The 21,886-nt window shown below is 52.1% G+C and overlaps 6 protein-coding genes across 6 annotated transcripts; 2 read left to right on the forward strand and 4 right to left on the reverse strand.

Moving 5' to 3' along the window:
- Nucleotides 1-993: 993 nt before the first annotated feature.
- Nucleotides 994-3,561, reverse strand: EPUS_07204 (uncharacterized protein; the record flags this gene model as incomplete). The annotated part of the gene is made up of 2 exons (XM_007802778.1): nucleotides 994-1,199; nucleotides 1,242-3,561. The coding sequence occupies 2 exons, from the start codon at nucleotides 3,559-3,561 to the stop codon at nucleotides 994-996; spliced, it is 2,526 nt and encodes an 841-aa protein (XP_007800969.1).
- Nucleotides 3,562-4,822: 1,261 nt separating this feature from the next.
- EPUS_07205 (uncharacterized protein) lies at nucleotides 4,823-5,695 on the reverse strand (the record flags this gene model as incomplete). Its single annotated transcript, XM_007802779.1, has 1 exon — nucleotides 4,823-5,695. The coding sequence occupies one exon, from the start codon at nucleotides 5,693-5,695 to the stop codon at nucleotides 4,823-4,825; it is 873 nt and encodes a 290-aa protein (XP_007800970.1).
- Nucleotides 5,696-6,862: 1,167 nt separating this feature from the next.
- Nucleotides 6,863-12,371, forward strand: EPUS_07206 (uncharacterized protein; the record flags this gene model as incomplete). The annotated part of the gene is made up of 4 exons (XM_007802780.1): nucleotides 6,863-6,948; nucleotides 7,113-7,545; nucleotides 7,598-11,484; nucleotides 11,579-12,371. The coding sequence occupies 4 exons, from the start codon at nucleotides 6,863-6,865 to the stop codon at nucleotides 12,369-12,371; spliced, it is 5,199 nt and encodes a 1,732-aa protein (XP_007800971.1).
- A 1,542-nt stretch (nucleotides 12,372-13,913) lies between these two features.
- Nucleotides 13,914-15,210, reverse strand: EPUS_07207 (uncharacterized protein; the record flags this gene model as incomplete). The annotated part of the gene is made up of 4 exons (XM_007802781.1): nucleotides 13,914-14,684; nucleotides 14,738-14,821; nucleotides 14,880-15,049; nucleotides 15,171-15,210. The coding sequence occupies 4 exons, from the start codon at nucleotides 15,208-15,210 to the stop codon at nucleotides 13,914-13,916; spliced, it is 1,065 nt and encodes a 354-aa protein (XP_007800972.1).
- A 3,269-nt stretch (nucleotides 15,211-18,479) lies between these two features.
- Nucleotides 18,480-19,259, forward strand: EPUS_07208 (uncharacterized protein; the record flags this gene model as incomplete). Its single annotated transcript, XM_007802782.1, has 4 exons — nucleotides 18,480-18,530; nucleotides 18,593-18,630; nucleotides 18,693-19,145; nucleotides 19,223-19,259. 4 exons carry the CDS (start codon nucleotides 18,480-18,482, stop codon nucleotides 19,257-19,259), a joined length of 579 nt encoding a protein of 192 aa, XP_007800973.1.
- A 1,015-nt stretch (nucleotides 19,260-20,274) lies between these two features.
- EPUS_07209 (uncharacterized protein) lies at nucleotides 20,275-20,595 on the reverse strand (the record flags this gene model as incomplete). Its single annotated transcript, XM_007802783.1, has 1 exon — nucleotides 20,275-20,595. The coding sequence occupies one exon, from the start codon at nucleotides 20,593-20,595 to the stop codon at nucleotides 20,275-20,277; it is 321 nt and encodes a 106-aa protein (XP_007800974.1).
- Between the last annotated feature and the right edge of the window lie 1,291 nt (nucleotides 20,596-21,886).

The raw sequence follows: 21,886 nt of genomic DNA on the forward strand, positions 1-21,886 counted from the left end.
GTTGTGGTTGTGGGCGGGAGAGGTGCTAATCAGAGGATGTATGATGCATGTTGGACTGGAGGGTGCTGTGCTGGTTGTAAGTTGGACGAGTTAATTGGCCTGGCTTGGAGCCACACCCACGGGGAAAAGATCGGAGTTTTACAGGTATAGTATGGCCTTGGTCTCACTTGATTGCTGAATGTGCGAATAGACCTGAGTGCAGTCTAACTGCTTAGTATGGTTTCATCATTCTCCCAGGGTCTGACTTTGGCCCCACCCCCGTCTGTGTACCACGAGCAGAAAGAGGTACAGCCAATTTGATATTCCCGCACCGCCGGAATTGTACCGATCTCCCCCTCACCGGGAACGACATTCGGAGCGGAGCCCGGAGCTGGCCCCTCACCATGACTACAGTAACTAACTAATTTACTATTCCGTGCTTTCCGCAGTTAGATACTAAGAAGCAGCAGGAGAGAGGGACTAGGGGTGGGGTGTCGAGCACTATTAACCACACCTCGCACATGCCTTTCTCTTCTAATTTTGCATGCGTTTTAGAGTCTGAAGACAAGTGCCAGTGAACATCACCAGGTGTACAGCTAGTAGTACGATGGATTGGTGGAAAGACACGGGCTATATCCGAGTAAATGGGGAACCTCCGGCACTTACTTACGTAACGTTTGTGAAGAGGTATCGTTTCAAATTGACCAAAAGGCAGCTGCAGGGGGGGCTGGTGGATGAAAGATGTGGAAGGGTGGTTCGGTTACCCTCCAGGACAATATTGCAGTGCGCTTGAGGCTTGGTGGTTAGAAGAGCGCAATATGGCGGCTGATTTACCCACTCGGCTATGTAATCCAAGTCGGGCGACTTTCTTATTCGTCGAATTGCACCGGGACAAGGCCCGGGAATGAATTAGGTGCTCCCTACTGATCCATACGGTAGTAGATCACTTCTGACTGCATGCTTAATGGTCAGTCTATCAACCAACGGGAGGAACGCTAGGCTTCCCTGGCTGACCTACTGGTGAGATAACTCTTTATCCTTCAAGTCTGTTGTCGTTTCAAAAGTGTGGTCAGCCCTTACTCTGCAAGTAGCAGGCAGGGTTGATTCTTGAAGAGCATCTGGTTTTGGTAAGTTTGCTAGAAGCGGTTCCTTGATGAGTCCACTCCACACCTTGAAGCCGTCGGATTTGCTATCACCAGAATGCGTCGGGAGAAAGTCCTCTGCAGGCAAAGTACAATCCAGGTTTGCACCTGACTACTAACCAAGTACAACCAGTTTCCATTCTTGTGTTGGCAAAGCCATCCATTCAACGAGTGGAATGCGATCGAACTCTTGGGGTGACCTATAGGCAACTCCGTTGTTCCAGCAGACAGGCATTACCACTACCTCGTCCCTATCGCCATCTATCACGATGCCGTCTGTGAAAGAGAACATATGCTCCGGAAGTTTAGCAATACTTGTACGACAGAAAAGGAAGCTTGGTAGGTCTGGCGAGGCAAGAAGGTGTTCGGCTATGTCAGACTTGTACACTGCAGAGTTTTGATGGGTGTTCCATGGGCTTGGGCGCCAATGTACCGATCTCATCAGCTCCTGGGCTTCGTCTGCGAAAGCCAATTTGGCTGTTACGGATAAGCGAGTTGTGTTTGAGACTAGATTCAGCGGCCGAGGTCGGGCCAGGTCCTCTGCCTCATCTCGGAGCATCTGCATCTCAAAATTGTGGTTCACAAAGTAGAACGTGACCAATTCCGCTTTCCACGGATCAGCCACGACGGGATCAATGGGTCCGATCCAGCCAACCCATGACCAGCTTGGAAATGAGCAGTAGAGCGGTTCGCTGTCAGGCATCACTATCATTGTTCTCACCTCTCGCCGTTTTGGCTGCGAGCGAAAGCTCCATGCCAAAGATTGAGCAAGGCACGATCGAGGGAGCCCCCACAGAAAATCTCTACCCTCAGCCACTTTGAACATGCCGAGAATGCCCTCGAATGCTGAAAGGATGTCGTGCTCATACGTAAGAGACCGTTCAGAATACTCGGCGACCATTGTGCAGTATTCCGCCATGAAGTCTTCGTCATTCCATGCAGTGAATAGCCCAAAAGGATCTCTGTAAGACAGTCCGTAGGTAAAAGTCGGTGCATACAAGCTTGGGTCTCCTGACGTCTCCTCAATTCTGTCCTCGCACCACAAAGACCGCCGGCATTCCCAATAGATCTGTTGCTGCGTGAAAATCAGACATCGTGGTGAAAGTGCCTTCTCCTGGAACGTCCAGCCACGATGCAACCATGGGGTGTCTCCCAGCCACCATTTGGCCGGAAACGGATCCAATGAGACGATCAATGGCACCCCTCGAATCCAAAAGGTAGCAGGAGAGAAGTTTCGAGACCCCGGGGTGATCCCAGAAAGGCCATGATTCGCATCCCTGCTGTTTGCTGCTATGATAGTGACGAATGCTCTCGCATATATCTCGTGCATATTTCGAATAGCATCCTGCTTTTCCACATCATGGCTCTGCATAATGCAAAGACAATCTACCCACAGATACCTCTGACCAAGCTCCTGTGTTACTTTTATTGCATCTGCAATGGTCCTTGGCAGGAAGCCATCGGTCAGCGCTCCCTCTCGGCTAAAAGCTTCCACCATGTGTTCAGATAAAACTGGGAGTTCGACGTTCCCCCAAACATAGCTCAAAGTAACATAGGGGGCGGGCTCGCTGAGTTCAACCAGGCAGCGGCGTGTGACGTCGATGTATCGCAATGGTCGCCTGGGAATTTGCAATGATGTGGAGCCATGTAGCGATGTATTGAGCTGCTGCGTCAGAAGGCTCTTTCTCACCGAAGCCAATGGTGGGTCGATAACCCTCTTTAATCCGATCTCGAGCGGCGACCTAGTCTCGGGCGTCCCGTCCATGCTTGGTGCCGTGGCTGGTGCCCTCGCTGCCCCATCTTGCGGCAATGGAGACATTGGCCCATTCTTGCGTACTTTTCCCACCTGTGACCGGAGACAAGGGAAATACACCTTGACATAAGGCTTCTGGCATCCAGGTCCATGGCAATTCGTGCAATCTGCCGTCCATTGACGAAGCAAGCGATAACTCGGGATCAATGGCCGCGTGCGGCCGAGGTGCGGTCCTGCTGGAGTGACGCTGTAACTCTGCCATCGATGTGCGATTGCCTGGTTGGAAGATCTTTGAATGAATAAGGATATCGGTAATTTGTAGAGCCCCGAGACTAGATCAACCCTATAACGCCAGAGATGTCGATCAAAGTCCTCGTACCTAATATTAGAAGTACACTCCGTCTCGATTTTGTCAATTGTCCACCTTACCAGAGCTCCGCCTCGTTCAACGATCTGAGGAAAGGAAGGAAGTGTGTCCTGCTGGTGCAGTCGCTGTCGAAAAGCTTCGACCACCTCACTACAGCATAAGCATGAAACCGGATATGCTTGGCTGTGTCTGAGGAGATGCTGCAACTCGATTTCGAGATCCTGCCATGTGATGTTGTTTCCGTTCACATAACCAATCCTCCCGAAGTTAATGGTTTCGCAAACACAGCAGAGGGCATCGGGTTTGCGAGATGGTGCCATGCCTAGAGCTGCAGGCCTACTGGCTAGTACCTGTGATTGTGCACCAGGAGCAGTCTAGAGCCTTCATCTCTGGGTTACTGGTTAGACCTAGCAGCTGGTTCTTGCTTTGAATTGCCGTGTCAACTTCACAAAGTCTGGACTGATGCTGTGAAGGTGCAGCAAAGTCCTCCGTACGAGCTTCAGAGGTATACTCCTGCTGTTTAGGTCGTGGCCTTCACTCTGGCATCACAGAAAGTGCCTGTGGTTGGACGTATTTACGTTGAAGCAGTGTTAAGCTGTCCGATGTTTGGAGAGGGGCAGCAGGCGGATGCAGATTCATAGCAAGATTATCATTGCCGTCTGCAGGTTGATAGACATCACGCTGCATCAATTGAGACATGGATATCGCACATGAATTGGTACCCACTGGTGAAGCTAGGTTACTATCCATGATCTGTCGGTGTCTTGGTGCGAGTAGCAACTGTGGCACTCCAACATGGCGGACTATAATAAATATTGATTGTTGGGTCAGCATTGTATTTATCAAAATTTCTGACCACTCTCACAGAGGGCATTTCGGTCTGCTCTTACCACCAAAACACTCAGAATGTGCTGGCATTTCTCTTGTACCTTGTAACTTTGTAAGTGTCATCAAAGACTGATTCTGAGCTGATAGTGATAGGTTCAATACAGTTTCTGAAGAGCTACAGAAATGGGCATATAATACCGGACACGTGTATAGTACCTCGCTCTCTAAGAGGGCGCTTTAAAAGGATATCCCAAAAATGTCCCAGAAGAATACCTTAGAAGAGTGTCCCAGGAGGCTGCTCAAAAGGGTGCCCAGGAGAGTATCCTAGGATGGTGCTAAGAGGGTATTCCAGATGGGTACCCCAAGAGAACATCCTAAGAGAATGCCTTCTATCATAGCAAAAAGCTATCATTGCGACTTTACAGTAGCGATCTCATTGTGGAAATGTCATTCGGCTCTCTTGTGGTATGTAATTGTGCGACCATATCACATCTCAGAAACTACTGAATTTCCCAAAAGAAATTCTTGATGCGAGGCTAAACAACTGAAATAGTTAGCTTTGGCAGAATGACAAAGAACTAGACGGTGCATCAATTTGAGAGTTGACGCGACCATGACGCCCACCATCTTCGCAAAGACCAACTTAATATTCTATCACAGCCCGAGAATACCATCACTTAGCAAAGGGTAGACACTCGTAAAGCATGCTCTGTAAACAAGGTCCCCATGCAAGACTAACGGACTAGACTTGACTCATGACACCTGCCCAATGTTGGAGCTACTGCTGCGGGTACCTCCTCCTCCACTATTTCCCGGTTGTAAGTGGGGAGGTCGTAGACGTTCGTAGCTCCCAGGCGGATGAGATGGCCAACTATTCGTCCAGGCGCCGGAAATCGGGTCCGCTACGCGATCAGCATATGAGTCCCAGGCTTGGGAGCCATTCAGCGGCAGATTAGCATTGAAGTTCGGAATAGGATATCGATTTGGCGTGGGCGATCTTCTGAACTGTGGAAAGTGGTCGAAGATTGGTCTTTCAGCAGAGGCCGAGAGGTCTAACGGTGTGCGTCGTGGCGAGAATAGGTCGCCATCGCATGGTAACAATCTGCCAAGAGGAGCCATACTCGTAGGTTCAGGTTGTGCAAATTCGTTGCGACCGCCACCGCCAAGGTAGGGGCGGAGCTCCTCGGAACCAGTATAGGGCAAGTCTCTGGGTCCTATTTGCGCTCTGGGACCAAGTTCGAGGTATGGAATGTCCCTTGCGTATATGTTCTTAGAGCTTGGTCTTGGATAACTCTGATATGTTGAGAATGGAAGACCCGCGCCCCAAGAATCAATCGGGTATCTCGGTCCCATATCTCTGAAGTCTTCGTCGACGCTCCTCGGTCTCTTCGGTTCTGTTCGCAGTGACGTGCCAGCAGCAAGATTCTCGCCACTGTAGAAACCAAAGCCGGGCTGTCCATAGGGATGAACGTTGTCGCTATCACACCATGCAAATGGCACGTCATGACGAGCAGATCCGGATTGTCGTCCCCTGAGCCTGGCAGAAGAAGCTCCTCTTTGATGCTGTTCAACTGCAGCTTGGAATGGGTCGCGTGCTTTCTTCCTGGAGCTCCCGAAGAAACCCATCGCGTCTGATGTGGTACTTCTCCAACAGCACTATGGCTCTGCCTCTCCCAAGAGGAAGAAGAGTGGAAATGATATGGTCTCACAGAAGTAGAAGTTTATCACAAGGAGAGAGCTGGCTGTAATTGATGAAAACAACGGTAACATAAAAAGTCCGATATTTTCCAAGAACATGCAGCCGGAAGCTGCTACATCAATCCTCAGCATGGCGTTTTGTCACACAGCATTGAGGAAGCGGCTGGCTGCATAGCTTTTTTGACAAACGGAAGGGGAAGTTTGGCCAAATAGGCATCAAGAATGCAAAAGAATGACAAACAGATTTAGGTAGGGGTAGGGTTATGCGAAATCAAGACTTACCAGGAAGCACCTAAGCCCAGAAGCGCCAGCGACGCAATAATACGTAATTTTAGGTCTGGCTCAGAAGTCTGGTGACAAAGTTGTGGAGGTCCTTGAATATAGCAATTGATACATATCTCGGCCGATGTACATCAACAGATGAAGGGCAGTCATCAAGCCACGCAGTCATCAAGCTACCAAGCCATTAAGCCATCAAGATCTGTAGGTTGGTAAGTGGACAGCACTTGTAGGGTGAGCAGACCAAATCTCCAGCCTCTGGCGATACATGAGCACAGTGTCGAGAGACATCTAAACTAGCTATAATTGACGCTGCTTGGGCAGTAGAAGGTTGAGGCACTTCGGTCTGCGGTCTCTCCACCAATTTAAAATGGAACACGCGCCAACTGGATTTGGGCTGCCTTTTCCCTTTGCCCTTTGCCTTTGCCGTTTTCCGACCCACTACTAGTACTAGGTACTAGTAGTAGTTAACCACTCACTGCCCTTGCAACCTAAGCTACATAGCGCCGCTAGAAGTCAAGTCAAGTCAAGTCGACTGCTCTGCTACTCAGGTAACTCGAAGTACTACCCGCAGCTTCACTTGTCTGCCTTTTCACTCCTCTACAGAGCCCGGCATTCTGTCTCCCTTTCCTCACTGAATTGTTACGACTACAAAACGAAGATACTTTCCAAGACCATATCGTCCTTTTTATCTGGACAAAGTCCTTTTATCAGACGACCCACACACATCACACATCACACGCGCTCCAGACCGCCGCAGCAAAGTGCCCTATCAGGTGAAAAATAAAGTCTTTTCACTACTCAAGGCGTTCCATCATGCCTTCACCTCTTACCTCGAGCTTTGCCACTGCGGCAGCCAACAACAATCAGGATGGCAAGAGAGGGGATGTTGGTGGTGACTGGTAACTTAACACCCCCCACCCCCCCACCATGATGACTGTGGATACACAGATGGTTTTGCGGTCGTATGAGCTCCTGCATTCAAAGCGGCTGCGCATTGATCTGCAAAGCCATACAAGCGTGAAAGGCGCTCTGGCTCTGGCTAATATATTTTTCCCCATTGCAGGGCACGCAACCGCGCAAACGGTGCTACTCAGACCTTCCGTCGGCCTTCCCTCGCAACAAATGTGTCCTATAGTCGAGAAAGTAACCACACGGGCAATGCTACGCCAACCTCAAGTGTCTACGTTCCGCCCCACTTGAATGCGAGTTATCAAGTGAACTCTCTGCGTAACGGTACAGCTGGAGAAATCCGGTATACCAAAGATCAGTTGGTCGCGTTGTATAAGCAACAACGAGACGCAGGAGCCTTAGACCGGAATCTATCTGATGTTTTCGCTGGAGGCTGGAATCCCCTTGATAGCCGCGATTCTGCGAATTCTGCATGGAGCAAGCGGGACGATGCGAAAGAATCAAGCGTGGGCCCAGAGATATGCTGGGATTACAGCTCAAGGACCGAGCCTTTGGCTTTGATCCACATGAGTGATGAAGAAAAAGAGGTTTGTTTCTTTCCAGCAGATATCCTTCCGTTCTATATTAACGTAGATATAGTTGTTCTCCTCATCGGTCAATTCGTCCATCAAGCCACCTCAAAATGCTTCCAAGGACAACAATGGAAGTGCCACTTTGGCCCGGAAGACCTCCACCTCCATTTCTCAAAACCTCGCAGGACCTTTCAATACTGCTTCTCCAGGCACCGGACGGCCAGGGGTCCGGCGTCGAGATACCAATGATTCGTACAATGGAAATAATCCCCTTTCACCGACAGGAGGCGGACGATTCTTTCGAGACGAACCCAGCGCTGCCATGCCTCCTGCATCTCTCCTTCGGCGAAAAACTGATTACAAGGAAGGCGGTGACGACTTGAAGAGTGAGCAACCGGACAAGGATGCTGTGCCAAGGGACAGTCGAGAAGAAACCAGCAGTCCATTCAGTAGCTTGAAGCGCAATGCCACTGGACCAATGAGCGCTGGCCTGAACGCCCCTTCATCTCCTTGGGCAGTAGGACCTCCTAGCGCCGGATTTGGATCAATGGGTACATTTGGCAGTTTCGCGCTTGGATCATCCGCTGCTGCCACCGACATCCCTGAACAGCGGTCGGGCTTTGGGAGTTTGCGTGGGGAGAGCAGATTTAAGGGCTTGCTGTCGAAGACCAGCTTAGAAGACATGTCTGCTGTAGTCAAAGAAAAACCCTCGACTGGTAATCTCGGGAGACTATCTGAGGTGGAGAATGATGGTAGCTTTCAGCCTTGGGATGAGTCGCTCAGGACTCGACCGGGACGGAGCGATACCAATCCGTATGGTGACGATGTGCCGAGAAGTGGAAGTGCAGCACTTGGTGGCGCTCAGGATAGTGGCCAAGGAATAGACCAGCTTGGATTCTCGACCATCGGGCTGCCGCCCAACACAGGTTCTCGAGATTTCATGCAATCCTCGGCGAGTCAGGATCCAGCCTATCATCAGACACCACAACACCGCCAAAGAGGCCAAGAACCAATGAGCCCAACCAACACAAACCCCTATCAAAGCCCAGAGGCTGATAGAAGGAACAACGCTGACCAGGACCAGGACGGCAACCTGATGCAGCAACGAGGTAACGTCGGCTTCGGTGGCAGAGAGGAGCCTGGTATCAATGCGTTCGGCCCCCTGCGAAGGGGTGTGTCATCCGCTATGGAGGACCGAAGTCAAGCTTCAAGCGCAGGCCCAAATCGTGGCTTTGGTGGACTTGGGGCACTTGGTGGCTTTCCGGGCTTTGGTAGCTCAGCATGGTCCGGCGTTACGAGCGCTCCCAATAAAGACCGAGGCTTTCCTTCTGGTTTTGCAGACCCCGTCTTCGGCATGAGCGATCTACAGACTCCCAATATTCCTGGGTTGAGCAGCAATAGCCTTTTTGGCTCACCTCCCGTGCAAAATGCTGCTGCTTCTCGATCAAGCAAGGTCAGCGTAATGTTTCCTCAAGCGATGCAGGAACAAGCACAAGCACAAGGTGAGAAGGCTGGAGGAGAAGGGCTGGATAGACTAGCAGATTTCGCCACCAGAAGCCGAGCGATCAGCGGTCTCGACGGCGGCTTCGGCAGGAGAGAGCAAGAAGTGCCTCTTCGTGGTGGAGGCAATTTTCTTGGGGATACTAGCAGCCACGATACAACTATACGTTCTGGGCAAGGAACGGAAGACTCTGGAGTTGCTGAAGGTCTAAGCTCTCTTTCTCAGCTATCGGGGTTTGGATCTTCGCAGAACCTCATCACGAACCCCGGTGTTGGACAAGCGACGACTATGGCGGGACCCGCAGATGTCGCTGTCCCGGGTGGCCAAAATCCAAGCCAGTCCAGCGGCAGCCCAGCTTCAAGTCAACTACCGGCCCCCCAGCAAAGACAAATGGTAATGCCAGATCGCATGCGGTGGATCTATCGGGATCCCTCGGGGACAACTCAGGGCCCGTGGTCTGGCTTGGAAATGCACGATTGGTTCAAAGCCGGTTTCTTCACGGCCGAGTTACAGGTGAAGAAGCTTGAAGATGCGGATTATGAACCTCTGGCGCAACTCGTACGGCGCATTGGAAATTCTCGAGAGCCATTCCTTGTTCCGCAAATTGGCGTTCCTCATGGACCCTCCGCACCCAGTCAAGGTAATCACTGGGCTGCTCCGAGTGGAAGCAGTACAGTCGGTGCTGGTCCTCCTCAGCCTGGAGCTGCACAGCCGCCGTTTGCAAGCAGCTTCCCTAGTTTCGGCACCACGCTTACAGCAGAACAACAGAATGCCCTCGAACGCAGAAAGCAAGAAGAGCAGTATCTCATGGCAAGGCAGAAAGAGCATTTAGCCCAGCAACAAGTGCTTTTAAAACAGATGCAGCTGCAAGGCGGGCCTCAAGCATTGCATTCCCTTCAACATCATTCTAGCGCACACAGCCTTCACAGCCAACCAAGTTTTGGAAGCATTACCTCTCCTTCTGGTTATCAGCCATCACCTATTCAGGGACCCATTCAGCCTCCCCAAAATGGTGTGGGTTTCATGGAAAGCACCTTGCGTCACGCTCACTCGGCGCAGTTTGGAGCAGATTTTCGAGGTGGAAGAGAAGAAGACCTACCTAACCTTCTAGACCGTATGAATGTGTCGCGAGGAGCGCCGTTTCCCTTCACAAGTGGCCCTTTTGGACAACACCAAGATAACGCTCAACCGCCTCCCCAAGTGGCTTCGATGCTTCAAGATCGAGCGCGGTTGCAAATGGAACAGCAGCAAGCTGATATGAACTCTCAGAACGACGCTTTTCGTGACAATCAGGTTTTCAACGGGCGCCTCCAGGAATTCAATGCCTTGAGAGCTCAGATTGATGACAATGAGATGGCCCCAAGGCAAGAGGCGATGGCTTTGCCGTCAATCGGGGTGCCGGGACAGCCGATCAGTGAGCAACAAGTAGATCAAGAGCAACGAGAGCTGTCCAATGAACCTCAACAGGATTCACAAGACCCAGAAGCTCTTTCCCTTTCCCAGCAGGTCCAGAAGACTGCCGCTGCAATAGGCCAGCTGCACGCTTTTGCTACGGATGAGAGTGGATGGATTAAAACAGACCAGGAGTTGCCACCATTCCTTCCACCACCGCCTACTACATCGCCATTGCCAGCACCATCAGCTCAAAGAAATCGGCAGAATGTCGCAGACAACCTTGCCGCGGAATCGAGGTCACAGACTCAGACACCAGTAGATACTCCGGGCACTTCCATTGCACCGTGGGCTGAGAAGACATCCGAGAGCGCCAAAGGACCGTCCCTGAAACAGATTCAAGAAGCAGAAGCCCGTAAAGCTGCACAGCAAGAAGAAGTAGCTGCTGCTGCTGCTGCTCGCAGAGCCCAAGCTGAGCAAGACCGTACAACGCAAGCAGTGCCTCCAGCACCAGGGTTGCCATCTACCTCAACCTGGGCCAATGCCGGCACTCCAACCACACCGACAACTCCCGGCACGAATGTTTGGGCCAAGCCTTCTGGAGGAAAGCCCCCGCTATCCGCTTCCAGTGCAGCTACGAAGAAGACCCTCGCTCAGATCCAGCGAGAGGAAGAGGCACGCAAACAGCGTCAAGCAGTTGTGGCAAATCAGCAGGCAGCGAATGCCGCTCCCATAGCAGCCGGAGGCAAGCGCTACGCTGATCTAGCCAGCAAGGCGCCCGCTGTTCCCGCTGCACCGTCACCGCCAGCTAGTGCCTGGACGACTGTAGGCTCAGGCGGGAAAGCCAAGGCACCAACAACTGTTGTGGCGACGCCACAGATTGGTGGTGGTCGAACTGTCGGTGCGACTACCGCTCCGTCTGCACCAGCCGCGCGATCCCGCCCATCATTACAGACACGGGTTTCTAACACAGCGAGCAATCAAAACAAAGCAACCGATGACTTTACCAGGTGGGCGAAAACTGCACTGGGTAAGGGTTTGAATGGTAATATTAATGGTACGTAAACCCCATACCACGGCGCCCCTTTGCATACTCCTTTCACCAATCACTTCCCCTTAGCTTAGCCACTGACTCCTGTTTCTTTGTTTCTGTAGTCGACGACTTCGTCCAATCCCTCCTCCTCCTCCCCTCCGAAACAGAAATCATCTCCGATTCCATCTACGCCAACTCCCAGACCCTCGACGGCCGCCCGACGAATTCGTGCGCAGACGCAAATTAGCCGACAAGGGGATACTCCAGGATGGAGGTGGGACCCCGGGATCTGCTAACAGCGCTGCCGCTGGTGGTGGTGAGGGAGGTGGTAAGGGGGCTGGGATTGGTGGCGGTGCTGCGGCGGGAAATGGTGGTGCGGGTGCGGGTGCGGGTGCGGGTGCGGGTGCGGGTGCGGGTGCGGGTGCGGGTGCGGGTGCGGGTGCGGGTGCGGGTGCGGGTGCGGGTGCGGGTGCGGGTGCGGGTGCGGGTGCGGGTGCGGGTGCGGGTGCGGGTGCGGGTGCGGGTGCGGGTGCGGGTGCGGGTGCGGGTGCGGGTGCGGGTGCGGGTGCGGGTGCGGGTGCGGGTGCGGGTGCGGGTGCGGGTGCGGGTGCGGGTGCGGGTGCGGGTGCGGGTGCGGGTGCGGGTGCGGGTGCGGGTGCGGGTGCGGGTGCGGGTGCGGGTGCGGGTGCGGGTGCGGGTGCGGGTGCGGGTGCGGGTGCGGGTGCGGGTGCGGGTGCGGGTGCGGGTGCGGGTGCGGGTGCGGGTGCGGGTGCGGGTGCGGGTGCGGGTGCGGGTGCGGGTGCGGGAGGCTGGAGTGAGGTTGCGAAGAAAGGCCCTGCTGGAGCTGGGGGGAAAGATGAGGCTGGGTCGACGGCCTTTAAGGTTGTGGCGACGAAGAAGAAGGGCAAGAGATAGGTGGGGAGGTTGCTGAGCAGAACCTGACGTAGGAGGGAGTGGATTTGTTTTTTTCTCCTCTTTGAGTGTTTGTGTGTGCGTGTGTGGATCTTTTGTCCCAATGCCCAGCTACCACAAGTCAGGGCCTGCTGATCTGCATGAGATGAGCGATGTTCTCTTACCTCTTGCCTCTTACCTCTTTCTTACCTTGTTGGACTGCCAGTGCTTGACGAGCATGGCTCCTACCTGGTTTTACCTTACCTATGTGGCCCACGGGCAATCCATCCCATCGATCAAGGCAGCGCCAGCATCAGCGTCAGCGTCAGCGTCGATATCAAGCAAGCACAAATTGCATCCGCATTCACAATGGTTACTCGAACGTTGCAACCAATGACTGATTATTCTTGCTGTATAACGTCGGTCCTTGTCGCTTATCCGGCTGTTACCTCCTACCTGCCTTGCCCTTATTTCAAGTAACTTACCCTGGTAGGTGAGTCCTGTAACTAACTACCAACGAACTTACGGGGGAAAGCGGGCCACTGAGGCAGAAGCAGAACAGGGACAGGGACAGGCAGTTTATCGAATGCTGGGGAAGGGCGATGCTGAGCCCGGCCGGGGATTTTCCTATCTCTGCATGTCTACTAACTAAGGAGTACACGAACTAAGTTAAGTAGTTAACCAGGATATTGGCCCCCACCACCCTCATTTCTCATCTCGCTTGCTCGACGAGCTGTGGTACTGTACCGAGTCGGTTATGCAGATAACAATGCTACTACTACTGCTGCTGCTGCTGCTAGGCTCGCTCTTGGATCTTTCGCGTCCCCATCTTGAAACTCGGTCGGTTGGGTGGTTGTACATACCTGTGGGGGGAAAAAAGTGAGCAGGTTGGGTGGAGTGCTGTTGTTCTGTTGTCCGACAGTCTTTTCTCTAGTTATTTGGATAGACAGACAGACACACACACACACACACACACACACACATCCTCGCTCAGAAAAGGGTTCGATAGGGTGGGAAGACACGTGATGGTGGAGTGAGCGAGGAAAAGATCGGACGAGTGTTAAAATACATATACAGTGGGTGGAGAGAGGGCTTCGAGAGAGGGAAATCGAACCCGGAGAAGCGGATTCGCTAATCACTACTTTTGGTGTCTTTCTTTCCATGTGGACCAAGTGAAGTGAGCCGGGTAGCTGGTTATACATCTAGAGATACACGTGGAGTAGCTTTAATTAGACAGAGCTCGGTTCGTTTCTCTTCTGGTTGCCTGATTGCCTGCCTGCCTGCCTGCATGCCTATAAACGTTATTCGAGGTAGAAAAAGCCGACCCACCCGTGCATCTAACACCCGCCTGCGCGTTGCTGATGTATTGGCTGATCTTTCGTGGCTCTTCCAACGTATCTGTATCTCCAAAACATCATTGGATAGGAAATTCTCTCGTGGTCCCGTCCTTTGCATTTTGCTATTTTTCGGAGGCTGATTCGCCGTGATGTTCCTGCAGAGCCAATCACTGGCAATTCACGCGAAGGGAATGACCACAGAGAGATGTACACACGCTAAACCTTGCTACTATGGCGCTCTGTGTAGAGCAATCACCACGGGTGTTCCTGCAACATGAAAACACCGACGGATCAGCTCCTCCTCAGCAAGTGGTATTTGTAGGATCAACTCATTGGCCCAGGGTATTCGTTCGCATTCATGTACACATAGTGGTCGCGGCGAAGGAGACTTGTTTGTCAATGATCGACGACATACCTTCCCTTCCCACGTCCAGAACGTGCCACTATGCTCAATGGTCTTTGTAGAGATGACGCGGAGCATGGCCTCGACGCTTTCTTGTGGGGTGAGGATGCCTTCAATGTCCCAGCCTGTGGATATGTCTGCCATGTCTCTGCCTCTGGTGTAAGACGCGCGAGGTAAAGGAGAGCCGGTAATGGATTTATGCATGAACGTACGTGGATACCTCACCGGGGTGCATGGCCAGAATAACCGTGGGGCTGGATTTGCGACGAAGCTCTGCGGCCATGTGCTAATGACGGTCAAAAATGGCTCGGTTGCGCGAGATGGTCGAGAGGAAAGAGGAAGATGAGGAGTGATTGAGGTCAGCCAGCTGATACGCACCCTCAGCATTTGATTCAGAGCAGCCTTCGATGCGGCAAATGCCCCGAACCCATCTTCGAAGTCACGGAAGCTGAGTGCTGAACCAGAGTCGCTAGACATGAAAATAACTGTGCCGATTGGAAGGCCTGTGGCTAGGAGCCGCTGTGCAGTGATGATCGGCCCGATGGTGTTGGTATGGAGATGGTGAGCAAAATCTGAGTAGGAGATTTCTGTGGCCCTCTGCAATGCTTAGTACGTGGGATATGATGTTTTCGATAGACCCCGGGTCGTACATTAGGATAGTCCAGAACACCGGCGTTGAGCACTAAGTAATCGATGCCATGCCTCAGCACTTGCCGCAGTCGAGTGGCAAAGGCCTGTAAGAATTAACGTCTCCATGCTTTGTATGTGGCATCCACCCATAACAGAGCTCACATCTATGCTCTGCTCTGATTTGACATCGCATTGGTGTATCTCACAAGCACCGGGTCGATTGGAGTTGGCTGTCAGCTGCCACAATTCCGATGCGCTCATAGGATCGCGTACAGCAGCGATGACTTGATCACCTCGGGCGAGGAGCTGACGTACAAATTCAAGACCGATACCTATGGGAAAGTAAGACCGAGATGTATGAGTACTGATAGAGGTCAGGGTAGGGGAGTGTGACTTTGGCGGATATGGAGATCGTAGTAGCGTGTGACTGGGATGATAGTTGAAAGGAGGTACCTCTGCTGCTGCCAACGATGCACCACAACTTTGCGCCCATGGTTGCGGTATTCAAATAGACGAGCAAAGCATAGAATACCAATGGAAGAAACGAATGGCGCACGAGCGATGAAAAGAGTGGTCGATGACTACTTAGCCGGCAACTGGCAACAAGAGAAGTGCACACATCAACCGGAGAATGATGTCAGTAGAGAATGTACGTGTTTCAAAGATGCATAGGATGGGCTCTCAATAACCACGTAGCCCAACATAATGCTAAATTGACGGAGTCATTGTCTTCATGGTCGCAACCGGGGAGGCGGACCGCGGAAACAGCGACATGGAGTGGGCTACAATGGCTGGCTGAACGCAAGGGTAGTTATGTGGCCATAAGCTTTGCCGGCATCGTAGCTGGTCAAGGTCATGGGCCGGCTTGTGATAAAACAGTGGTGGATGAGGCTGATCGGTAAAGGTGGAGAGTCTTCAGGGAAGAAGTCCCCAAATTTAGAGGCAGAGGAGAATATGGCGATCCGATGATCCTTTTGCCGCTGCCAACGCCACCTAACACCTAAACGTACGTAGTAAGTTAGCACACCCACCGGCCTGATGATGCATGTGACGTTGACCGTTCGTTGCAGAGCCTCCACGATATATTTATACTTACCCGAAGTCTAGCTCGGGCAGCAACCTACTACGTAACTAGTTAGTAGAAATGGCTCAGGTTCATCACCGAAGTTGCATCACACCTTGAGGGGCATACTCTAGAGCCTGTCCAGAAGAGTGAGCAAGCCTGTCCAGAAGAGTGAGCAAGCCTGTCCAGAAGAGTAGAAGAGTGAGCAAGCCTGAGCAAGCCTGTCCAGAAGAGTGAGCAAGCCTTCCTGTCCGTCCCATCTCAAGCGGCCAGCTGCTGTGTTTCAGTGTACTGAAATTTGCCGGCAATTGGTCCAGGTAACCTGTGGCTGCATGTGCAAACTGCTGTGATGAGGGCCGTTTCCAAGCCAGGCCCCAGATTCCCCGGGACTGCAGCAACACAATTCGACCCCGGTGGAGGTCCAAGTGTCATCACATAAGCGAGGCCCTGCTGCTTATATAACTATAACGGTTTTTGACCACAAGCCGAAACGTAGGAGCCAACCCGCCTGGGTAACACAGCTTGCGACCTCGATAAGGATAAGGCGCAGAGAACAAGGCCGGCGGGAGACTTCAGTTCTGCCCTACCTGGCTACGTTTCCCAATCGAGCAATGCGTCACTTCGAGTTCTGAATATGTCAATCCTTAGGTTGGGTACTGATTGTTTCAACTCGTGCATTTGGTTGTGACGGCAGAAAGGATTACTATAATAATAGCGAGTGTGAAATGGTAGGACTAAAGTGGGCGATCAAATGGATGAACCATATCCTCCACCAGTTCCCTGCAGCTACATCGCTCCATTCCCAGACATTCATAATATGTATGTTTCACTTTGCCACCTCCAAATATGCGAAGCAGTACTTAAAGGCTGGGGTTTCTAGGCCGAACACCCTCATCACCAATGGTGTTGATGGGGCGTCAGAAGCTCTTGTTAAAGAAGCTTAGCAGGCCATGATAGGTGTTCAAGCGGGCTCGCTACGTACGTCCTCGTTTCGAATTCTGCCAGGCCCATCCCAGAAGCGTGCGGGCATGATTTGCGACGACATTACTCCCTTGATACTGGGGCTTGGTGGCGCAGGTCCAGGCTGTCATGAGACAAATGGTCTGTAGCTCAATGAATGAGACATCACGATAGTAGACAACTGGTCGGTTGCACGGTTAGACGTAGAGAAACAATGCTGGTTCTTGTTTGTGATCTGTGCTGTAGCTTTTGCAGGGTCGCCTCCTCTGGTCTGGATGATGTCTGAAGCATCTCCAGCGTCCTCCGGTCCCTCAAAATCCATTTTGCGAAGGATTCCTCGTACCGTTCAAGCCAGATCGCATTGGGATCACGGGAGCGGTAGTAGGGCATCATATTGGACGAATGGACAACCACCTTGTCGGTGACCTCAACCAGGACAGGCAGGGCGTCCTTCGATCTACCCTTGCTGTACCATTGTATGCCACTGACGAGATCAGTCTCACCGAGCCCAGTGGCTGATTACGATGAACGATCATGTCAGGGTCTGCCTATGCAGCCGCTGCCATCGAGGCAATTAGATAGCAACTCCCAACAGCACCTCGAATCGGATCACTAAACTCGGTCACGTCCTTGACAGGGTAGCCCATGTCTCGCCAAGTGTGGTTGGGCGTCGTCCACTCCACGCCTACCTTTTCCCAGTAAGGCGGTGAGAGGTCGAGAATTTGTTTACTCGAGGTCGTGTTTGACAGTTTCTTATTCACTGCGGCAGCATTAAGCACCAAGATCAATTTCACGTTTGTTGCCCACCCTCGACCCTGTCGGCTTGTGACTCCTCCACCGACCAGGTAGCCTGGGATATTGGACAGATATGGGTCTCGTGCGGCACCTGCCCGTCAAAAACTTACGTTCCTCATATATCTACTAGATAGTTTCTAGACAGATTCAGACCGCAAAACATCTCCCTTATTCCTGTATCCGTGGTCCTTCTTCAACAACCGCTCATTTTCGCATATCACGCGATCATTGTTTTTAGCAGGCAGAGAGACAGAAGTCGAGTCTTGAAGCCCCAGAGCAAGGACCTAGACTGTCCTCTCCACCTGGTGTTTTAATGCAATGCAATGTCCCTGGACCAATGCAACCAGCAGTTCCCTATCCTGCATTACTCAAGCAGAAGAGCTCTGTCCCAGCCATGCCAAAATGGCACCCGTAGTCCCGTCATTGCGAAGTATGATAGTACCATGGCAGTTATGTAGAGGTAACGCCAGTATAGTAGGGAAACAGGCGCTAACAGTGATATTGAACCGATGCCCCTTTGGCCATGTCGGTGTTGGTTGGCTGTAGCACACGTGAGAACTTGCCCCAACTGGATCAGTGGAGATCGTGCTGAGCGCTGCGCCACATCTGTGGCTGTGGAACGACATGTGCTTTCTCGGTTCCCAGTTCTGGCGAGCGCTAACGCATGGAGGCTAGCCCACCAGCCCCTTCCGTCACATGAGGTGACGTTTAGCCATCTGACCTGCTCTGCAATTCCCGCATACCAACCAGTATCTACCACGTACCACGTATGATTGCTTGACGAACAAGCACATCAGACTTCCCTTGAGAGCATACCCACGTGCTGTTACGCATCGTCAGGTGATCGCCGGGATCCGCACAGCAGATCAGGTCTTTTCGGGTAGAAGATCTTCGCTGCAGAAGCAACAACAACCTCGAGCTCCCGCAACGGACCCTCTCCTACCATGAGTTACGCAGAAGCAGCGGCCAAAGGGCCTAAGCAATCACCGGAAGAAGTAAGGAGCCACCCAAAAGTATTGCAACTACAATTGAATGGCAGCTGACCCTCATCTTACAGGCGTATGCATATCCCCCATTAATCCCAATCTCATCCATGTCCATATCAAGCTCCTCGCCCATTGACTAGCAAACAAACCCGCGCTGACACCCCAAGCCAGCCGCGCCCCAGCACCCCCTCAGATCGAAAAGACCGAATCCGACACCACCTCCCTTGTCGACGTCGACTCGCCTCACATCTCCTCCGTCCCCGCCGACTACGAATCCCAACGCGTGAAAACCACCACGCAAGCCACGCGCCTCGAGCACGAAGCCGAAGACAAGGCGCGCGAGGCGGCCAAGCGCACATCCGAAGCCGCGCACGAAACCAAGGAGAAGGCGAAGGTTGGTGCGAAGAAAGCCAAGGCGAAGGCGAAGGAGGAAGGGCGGAAACTGGATGCCAACAGAGATAACCCGGTTGTCATCGCTAATGGGGTGATTCTCTTGGTGGGTAGCGGGGTGTTGGGTTTTGCAGCATACAAGAAGTATAGTGAGGGGACGCTGGATTGGAAGGTTGCCGGTACCACGGCGGCGGCGGTGGGTGCGTTCGCTGTTGCGGATTATTTTGTCAGCCAGTAAGTCTACCTGTGCTGTCTCATGTGCTTGGGGAGCGGGAATATGCTAATGATGTCTCTCTCTTTCACTACGATAGATGGTTCTTCCAGAACAAATATCCTCCCAATGAATAGTCGATGGGTCGGTTGGTGCTCAGCTTTGGAGAGACGGGTGGCAGGAGGTAAGATGAATAGAGGAACACCAAATAGCTAGGATTAATATCACTACTATGTTACCAGGCCGACTTTGGGTCGTCTACAGGTGTTAATGATCAACAAAGCTCTCTCCTCGAATCCTTTAGTATTTTCACTTTATCCTCTTTCCTCCGTCTCCGTCTCTGTCTTCGTTCCCGTCCCTCATGTGGATCCATCGCAGTGGTGAAGTACTAAACCCGACCAGGTGGCCTATTCGAGTTACAACTTCGCAGGCTGATTGTGTGAGGAGCATAGTACTAGTATGGTGAAGATTTCAAACGCGCTTGAGTGGGTTTCAAACACATATCCATGTGACTTCAATCCCAGATGAGGCTAGCTACTAGTACTAATGCCACCTAATTCTCCTCCGTTCGAGTATCTTGCCCGTCTTCGGCACGTCTGGTTCTATATTGCGTCCAGATGAATGGCTATAGAGTCAGGAGTACCAATCAGAAGCACATCTAGTTTATACATAATAACACCGATATCAGATGCTTGCCAGCCAGACTGCTTTGCTCTATTCTTGGTCTGATTACTGGTAGTAGTGTCTATCGGACATTTGAGCGACCAAGTTCCCTTTCCTCGGGTTAGGTCTGCTCGGCTCAGCTCTATTGTAGGCACTCCGGAAGCTGCCTTGAGCTAGATGTACATATGTTTTCTTCGAGCTGACGGGATGGGATTGACTGACTCGCAAAAGACTCAGATCGTTCTATTTCGTGGTGTTGAAGCCAGGGTGATGCATTATCTAGGTTCTGGCAAGGAGTTAAGTCCCAGAGTTTGCGCAACCTCGGTCAAATTTTGTTTTCAATAGCCAGCAATGAACGTCTGAGGGTTCGATTTCCATGGGAGAATCCGAGCACAGAGCAGACAGCGTAGCACATAAGGGACAGCGCGCATCCTCAAAAACGCCGTCGAATGCCCCGCAAAGCACAATCCGTCATCCAATCCAATCGGCTCAACCATATCCATCATCTTCCTGCCTATGCTTCTGCTTTCCTCCTTTCCTTGACCGGGCCTTTTCTTGCTCCTCCCTCAACCTGTCGAACCTCAGAAACGCAACCATCTGCGCCCAAACGATCAGGGCTGTGTAACCCCAACACAGCGATTCCGAAGCGTGGATGTCGAGGTGTGGTTGCGCGCTGTTGCCTTCATAGCCGTTCATGGTGGGTAACAGCTTGGTGAGGATGGTGTTGAGACTATGGAGGAAGAGGACGGGGTTGAGGAAGATGGTGGGTAGGATGAGGTTGTAGAGCGTGGTGGCGGTGGGGCCTGTCATGGTGGGGATTGGTAAACGTGGGCTAGGATTGAATATGTACCGCCTTCGAAAGGCGAGGTCGATTTGGGTGGGCTCGAGGATGGTTGTGACGGCCCGTCCTAGGCGTAGATGGGTTGAGCGACGGAAGGGAAGAATGGGAGTGCGGTGAGAAGTAGGTCGAGATGATTGCGGGATTTCGAATTGCTGGCCAAGTCTGTTGCGCCTTCCGAATCCCAGACTCTGGATATTATCGTTGAGGACGTGCGAAATATGCCTAGTCTATCATCTTCGACGAGGTAGAAGCAGAGGAGACTGGTCGATAGACGCAGCCGGAGTGTACGAAACACTGGAAGCAGGAAGGAAGCGTGAAGCGCACTTCACTTCGGATGTTGCACACGGGAAGGCACAACGGTCCAACAAATTATGAAAGCAAACATGTGAGAATCCTTTCTTGCCGAAAGAAGCAGTGTCCCTGATTTTGAACCCGTCTGAATGAACGTGTAAACTGTAGATGTCTACAGCAGGGTATGTAGCGTTGAGTCGAATGCCCTAGCTCGTATACATAGCCTCTTGTGCCAGGAAAATCCATCTCCAGTCAACGGATCATACGGAGGACTGATTCGTTCCGGGTACGTCACCTGGAGGGTGTAGACTTGCGTTCTCCAACTAATTGGCAGTCGGAAGGAGTGGCTGAGCGGCCCTCGGCGAGTGCCAAGTGTGGATAAACCCGCAGGAAATTGAAGCTCATCACATGTCCCACCTCACAGGCCCGAAGCTTGGCGCAGAAATTTACGGGACTTCTCAGATCCCCTTCCTCCTCCCCCCTTCTTCATTCCTCGATTTCTCTACCAATACTCACTCAAATTTAGTGAACAATGGATTCTAAACAGGGAAATAGACGCCGCGTCTGCCGAAAGTCAAATTCGATAGATCCTCCTTCTCCTGCGGCCTCACGAACGTCAAAAACGATGCTCGATACGCCGCGCCGTGCGCGCCTTCTTGCTGACGCACGCCACACAGCTGGCAAATTGCCTCGTACACAGCTATTTAAGATACATAATGTATCTAGAACAACTGGCTATCGAATCATTCAAGAAGGAACTGCGCGCCGCAGCGAAAAGATCCATAATCGAGGTCGTAAAAAGATACTTACTCCATATGAGTGCGAAGCAATTGAAGCTGTTGAAGACGCAAATTTTGGCTTTGCTTCGTCAAGTCACTTTAAGGTGGCAAAGACAATTGGTATAGAAAATGGCTCTGAACGTGTAATTCAACGAAATATGAAGGATTTTGGCGTAGGGACCTATATGGC

Source organism: Endocarpon pusillum, assembly GCF_000464535.1.
Source record: "Endocarpon pusillum Z07020 unplaced genomic scaffold scaffold1790, whole genome shotgun sequence".
Lineage (NCBI taxonomy): Eukaryota > Fungi > Ascomycota > Eurotiomycetes > Verrucariales > Verrucariaceae > Endocarpon > Endocarpon pusillum.